A 6,992-nucleotide genomic window follows, 5' to 3' on the forward strand; every position below is an offset into this window, starting at 1 on the left:
TTTTTAATGAGTAAACTTGGGACCATGAATCTCTCTCTCTCCCCCACACCCACACATTTAAATTCTTTCATCAGAATTTGAACTTTTGAACAATAATATTAGTAATAAGGACCCACACTAATAGCACTAATGGTGATACAATGCCTTAAAAGTCCTGATTCTTGATTTCTTGAAATTGCCGTGGCAATATAATCACTTGCATCCAATGTTGTCAGATTCGCTTCGCTTCAGCCGAGAGGCCGAAGTTTTTGGATTTTCAGCCTAGATCGAAGCGAAGCAAAGTTCCAGTACATCCACTTCGGCTTGTTTCGGTTCAAGCTTCGACCCAAGCACGAAATTGTCTTTTAAAAAGATAATTTTGTGCTTCGGACCGCTTCAACAAGATTTGGCGTCTTTGGCTGAAGCTTCAGCCGAAGCATAGAATTGTCTCTTTTTTAATTGAATTTTTTATTTTAAAAATTTTCATTATTTTAATATCTATATATATATATATATATATATATATATATATTTATTTATTTATTTATTTATTTTTTATTATTATTATTTTATTTTATTTTTTTCTGATGAAGTCTTCCTGTGAATCGTCTGAAGTACCAAATTGCTGACTCCAAAAATGAATATGACAGCATATCATCCAAAGTGCTTCTTATAACTAGTGATTCTTGTGATATACAAAGTTTTTCACCTTCTCAGCTGACTTTGATCCAAGAAAATTGACTCCAGTAAGTTGAAAGTTGGATGACTCAGCATAGTAAAACATTTGTGTACTTCCCAAGTCATTTGGTATATAAACTTGGAATCAACTGCATCAAAGTCTACCATTTCAGGAGAAAACTAAAAGACAGGAGAGAGAGAGAGAGAGAGAGAGAGAGAGAGATGGGAAGGCCTCCATGCTGTGATAAGGTGGGTGTAAAGAAGGGGCCATGGACACCTGAAGAAGATGTCATACTGGTTTCTTATATTCAAGAACATGGACCTGGTAATTGGAGAGCAGTACCCACTAATACAGGTAAGGAAATAAAATTGGATTATATGAGAACCAAAAAGCCATTTCTATTTGCTTTTAGTTCTTGGGTCTTTCTTTGATTCCTGTCTCTGATTCTCTCTCTCTCTCTCTCTCTCTCTCTCTCTCTCACTAGGATTGCTGAGGTGCAGTAAGAGTTGCAGACTTAGATGGACTAATTATCTGAGACCAGGAATTAAGAGAGGAAACTTCACCCCACATGAAGAAGGGATGATAATTCGCCTTCAAGCCACGCTGGGTAACAGGTGTCTACACTATTTACATAACAAAATTCAACATCTTTTTCCGTATTTTTCTTCAAAATCACAGATGAAATCATCCTCTTTCGGGTTTAAATTTCAACAGTTTTTCTTAATTGTTTACTGTTTTTAATAAGGAAATATTGTAATTGCTCTTCCATCTTATCAATGTTTATCTTGATCCTGAACAAAAAACTTACATATTATGTACTAAAAACAATCCTTTTCCTGCTTTCTCAATTCTTTAAGGATAAAGTAAAAGGAAAGATGCAAGGAAATAAATGAAAACCCACTTTCCTCTTTACTCTCTTTTTGTGCAGATAGATCAAAACACTGCATTTAAGTATGGAAAAAGTTTATATAAAATTGCAAGCATATTTGTAGAAATAAGGTTGCAGTAATCGACATTGTTAAAATAAAATGGACAATGAAGATTATCGCAATCTTATTTCTGCAAATAAGATTGCAACCCTATACAAGCCGTACCCTTTTTAAGTATGGGTGTGGTTTGCATTAGGCTGAAGCCCTAAACAATCAAGTTAGGTGTAACTTGAAATAGTGTTGAAAGATAATTTGCAATACGGGAAATCTTTTTGATGGATTGAAAATTCATTTTTTTTTCTAATTATAAAATTTAAAGCTTAAAAAATGAGGTAGATTGAGCAGATCTTTTAATACTGAAAAATTCAAGGTTAAAAAAGGCATTACAATATGCACTATTTTCAAGATTTGAAATTCATTTTTCTCATATCTATACATCTTGAGATCATTAATTTGAGGATTTTTGTGCATCAAAACTTCTTTTACTGAATTTTTGAAGTGGGCCTTAATTTGATTGTTTAGGGCTATAAACTTTTTCTTTTAAGCATTACTAAATTTCTTAGACTGACGACTACAATTCCTTTTATTTAATGTGGATATTTTCACTTTTCTTCCTTTGTTTTTTATAATAGATGGGCTGCTATAGCCACTTACTTGCCTCAAAGGACTGATAATGATATCAAGAACTATTGGAACACACACTTGAAGAAGAAGATCAAGAAGCTCCAATCTGGTATTGAAACCCAATCTAACCCTGTTGTACTAAACAGTTGCCAACTTATTTTTCGGACGAATTGGGAGAAAAAGAGCCAAAATCTTGTAAATGCTCAGTACCCATCACACCAGAGCTCAACCTATGCATCTAGCACAGAGAACATTTCAAGACTTTTAGAAGGGTGGATGAGATCTTCCCCAAAAGCCCAAAAAATTGAGGCCACCAATGAACAAAAACCACTGATTTTCAATATCAGAGCTACGGATTCAGGAAAACATAATCGAGTGAATGATGAGAATGGGAAGAGTGATATGATCTCACATGAAGACTTGGAATCATTGCTTTCCTTTGATTCAACAGTTCTTTATGAGTCACCGCAAGCCACTATTTCTGAAGAATTGAAGGATGCAATGGAGATTAGTGCTCAGCCTCCATTGTCACTTCTTGAGAAGTGGCTCATGGATGAGGCTACAGTACAAGGGGAGGGAGAACTTGTTGAAATGTCTGATGAAGTATTCTAATGCTCTCTCTCTCTCTCTCTCTCTCTCTCTCTCATTGTATTGTTTCTTGGGTTGAAACCAATTCCAAGAAACCTAAGGTATAAGCATTCTCTTATTTGTCAAGTGTATGTCCACAAGTTTCTTCTAGGCATTAGACCAGCTATGCACTAATTGCATTGTTTCTTGGTTGAAACCAATTCCAAGAAACCTAAGGCATAAGTATCCTCTTAGTTGTCAAGTAAGTGATAACATGTCCATAACAAAGGAATAAAGTTGTTAACATAGTGTTTGTGTAAATAATCTTCCCTGTGTGTTTGTTCTACATAGTTACAATAATAACGTCTATGGCTTTATACCAATTTTAATTTGGAGACTTTACATTATAAGACATTTTTCATTGATATAAAAAGATCACAATCAGCTTTAGTTGTTAGAGAAAAAATTAGGTAATTAAGATGTGAACAAGACTCACGTCAATAAGTGCCAGAACCCAATTACATTTGCATTTATAGCAAAATCGAATTGAAATACAAAATTCTCTCAATCCCTCCTGCACAAGCATATGGAGTTAGGATAAAATTTCATGTAATTTAGTAAACAAAATATGTCCACCCTTTTTTGGGAACTAAGTTTGGGTAAAAAATTGGACTTTCAACAAAGTCAATAGCGCATGGCTGACAGTACACCCCTCCCTCTCTCTCAATATCTCTCTCACACACACAGCCCTTTCCTCTCTCCTCTCCTCTTTCTTCCTCTCTCTTTCATCTATTTGACAGTCCCCATTCACACACACACCCCTCTCTCTCTCTCTGTTCGTTTGAGCTCCTTGCATATGATGTTTGGGTTATTCTGTGAGAACCCTAAGGAGAGATATTTAAGAGAGAGAGAAAGAGAGAACACAAATCAGTCTCAAATGAGATATTTAAGAGAGAGAGAGAGAGAACACAAATCAGTCTCACATGAGATACTTAAGAGAGAGAGAGAGATTTCATGCATCATGCATACACCACTCCAGATGAGAATGAATGGTAGCTTAGGTAAGTTGCAGAAGAGAGAGAGAGAGAGAGAGAGGCATCACGTGTGATCTGTTGCCCATTTGTTATGACACTAAGTGCAAGAAGCAACAAGGAGGTCTATGCAAACTGTAAAGAGATGGGGTAAAGGGAAAATGAACATGTCTCATGTGAATGCTTTGGTTAAAAAGCAGCAAATTTGGAGAGACTTTTAATTTTGATGAGGGGGAAAGCCTTGCAAGGTGTGGTACACATTCATCAGAAGGAAGCTTCCTCTAGTTTTGGAAAGCTAGTCTCTCTCACAGACATTTCTTCCTCTCTCTCTCTCATACACATAAAAGCAATCCTAAACATGATCTATATAAATAAACCTCTCCCTTTATCTCATTTAAACAAACAAAATACCATAATGCTTTTGCACATGATCCATCTCTCTCACCCTTACACAGAAAGAGACATGAGAGACAATACCTTAATACTTTTTTTACACATGATCCCCTCTCTCTCTCTCATGAAAACACAAGCTCAATGACCTCTCTCTCATATTTCTTCATCTCTCTCATACACATCCACACATGCAAAGAAACACACATTCCCAAACATGATCCATAAACCTCTTCCTCCATCTCACTTGCACAAACAAAATACCATAATGCTTTTGCACATGGTCCATTCTCTCTCTCCCTCTCCCTCCCTCCCTTACCCATAGAGAAACTAGGATTCCTTGGTATTTTTATTGGAAAAATTATAGATATTTTTACAAAATGAACTTTTTAGATATCCTACCCCAATATTCAATGACTCAACAAAATTAAAACTAAAATGTCATTTTCAATACCTTCTCTTATGTTTTATAATTTTGGATTTTTACAGCATGTCCTCTCTCTTTATGCCCCAACTTTCTCTCTCTCTCTCTCTCCGTTACACATAAAGAAAACAAGAGACACTAGGATTCCTTAGTACTTTTTTGAAAAAAATATAGATACTCCCCCAAATTGAACTTTCTATACATCCTACCCCCAATATTCAAAGAGTCAGGCAAAATTAAAACTAAAATATCATTTTCAATACCTTCCCTTATGTTTTACAATTTTTTATTTTTACAGCATGTCCTCTCTTTATGCCCCAACTCTTTCTCTCTCAATCTCTCTAAGTAGAATAGTATTTCTGCTCTCTCTCTCTCTTGGGCGCGAAATCTCTATCTTTCTACTAATCACTACACTGATCTGAAGCATAATCTCAGAACCATGTGCTCTTCTCCATCCCATCTATCAGTTACTTACAGGAAAAAGTAGAGGGCTTGATGAATGTGTCTACAACATATCGGAATGGTTTGCAGGGCTTCTTTTCCACAGCACTCATTAATCACACAAGAAATTTCATTTAGAGCATGGCGTAATGTTTATGGAGCATAAAGATAGCTTGAATTTAAGAGAACTTATGCAAAATCTCTTTAGACATGGAATATGGAACCTTTCTTTTAATTTTGTAAGACCAAAGATCCTTGCAGAGCTCAAAGGTGGGAAAGTTTTAGACAGATTTAAGAGTGCAAAATAAGTGAAGGTTTTGTCCCAAGAGTCTGTTGGTTATATGCCTTTCGATGGCTCAAAACGAGGGAGGGCGTGTAGGGCATTTTGGAGTGAGAATAAAAAAATGACATTATAGCCTTAATTTTTCGTTAGCTTTTTTAATTGGGGTAAGTACAAAAAAAAAAATAGCATTGGATCTAAGTTACGATATTAAAAATATTGAGGGTTAAAATGTCTAGAAAGTTTATTTTGATAGGGTATCTATAATTTTCCCTACTTTTTTTTTTTTTTTTTTTTAACGCACGATCCTCTCTCTCCAAACATTCATTCATCAATCAATGATGGTTCCTCAATTTCTAATGGAAAAAGTTTGTAGAAGGTTGCAACCTAAACGGCAACAAAAAAGGTGCGCCAAAAAATACATAAAAAAAATGTGGCTTTGATGGTGAAAAACCTTGTAATTGACCATCTCAACTTCAAAACCATTCATATTCATATTTTTATAGATCTACTAAATCCTTACCATTTTTACAATATGAAATTTCATAATCAGAAGTGAGGTAGTTTTTCAAGCCATCATTGAGATTTCCAACACCTAATTTATATCTTTCAAAGAGGTTTGGTGGTGCTCCTTAATTCTATTGCCTAACGTTACACCTTAAAGAAACATCTTTTGTAATCAACTTTGTCAAATCACATAAATATGATGTCATCCAATCCCAATCAGCATAGCTAGATGTCACACAGACATGGTTTATGGCATTCATCACCTGTAGGTAAGAAAGCATTTAATTCATAAATGGTACGAGAACCTCTTTGGGGTCCCGGCTTTGAGCCGCCTGCCTGACCAAACGAGGTTCTCGTCGACAAATTTGCTTCGCGTCGGCTGAAGAGACCCAAGCCTAAGCCTGATGTTGTTGCTTTAGTCAGTTTTGGGCCGCTTCGGTTATATTTGGGTCACCTTCGAACTAATACTTTGGGCTGATTTGGTTGAAGCATTCAGGTTTTAGTTCTAGAATGAAGCAAAACGAAGCTTGATGTTGTTGTTTTAGTCAGTTTCGGATCGCTTCAGTTAGATTCGGGTCACCTTCGACGGAATACTTCGGGCCAATTTGGCCGAAGTTTCTCGGCCTAGGCAAAGAAATATACATATATTTTTTATTATTTTTTTGAAAATTTTGTATTTTTAATTTTTTCCATTATTTTTATATATAAATATCTAATTTATCTATATTAAATTAAAAAAAAAAATCTGAAGTCTTCTCCTAAATCGATTGAAGTACCAATTACTTCATTTTCTCACTAATTCGAAGAAGACTCCGAAGCGAATATGACAACATTGGTTCTCACTCCACAAATAATAAGAAAATGTAGACTATTTTTTTTTTATACAAAGAGGCCATGATTATCATTGACCGTTAGAATTGAAATCGAAAGGTTGAGGATGTTTCATGGTTTGCGCATAAACCCCAAAATAATTTTTTTGAATGTTGTGACACGTCCAATAAATCAGTCAAATCATTTACCTCCCTATACACATATGTTAGGGATAAAGTAAACAATAACATCAAATCAAAGATTTGCAAACAGAGAAACGTTGTCCTTTCTTACACCATTTAATAGCATTTAGTGAATCCCCTTCAATAAT

The 6,992-nt window shown here is 35.2% G+C and overlaps 1 protein-coding gene across 1 annotated transcript; it reads left to right on the forward strand.

The window, feature by feature from the left end:
* The first annotated feature begins 993 nt into the window (after positions 1–993).
* On the forward strand, positions 994–3,102 carry LOC148783466 (transcription factor MYB60-like). The gene is made up of 3 exons (XM_088864491.1): positions 994–1,012; positions 1,143–1,272; positions 2,220–3,102. The coding sequence occupies exons 2-3, from the start codon at positions 1,238–1,240 to the stop codon at positions 2,821–2,823; spliced, it is 639 nt and encodes a 212-aa protein (XP_088720617.1). The 5' UTR covers positions 994–1,012; positions 1,143–1,237; the 3' UTR covers positions 2,824–3,102.
* The last annotated feature ends 3,890 nt before the right edge of the window (positions 3,103–6,992 follow it).

Source organism: Amborella trichopoda, chromosome 1, assembly GCF_054954075.1.
Source record: "Amborella trichopoda isolate Santa Cruz 75 chromosome 1, AtrichopodaSantaCruz75HAP2 v2.0, whole genome shotgun sequence".
Taxonomy (NCBI): domain Eukaryota; kingdom Viridiplantae; phylum Streptophyta; class Magnoliopsida; order Amborellales; family Amborellaceae; genus Amborella; species Amborella trichopoda.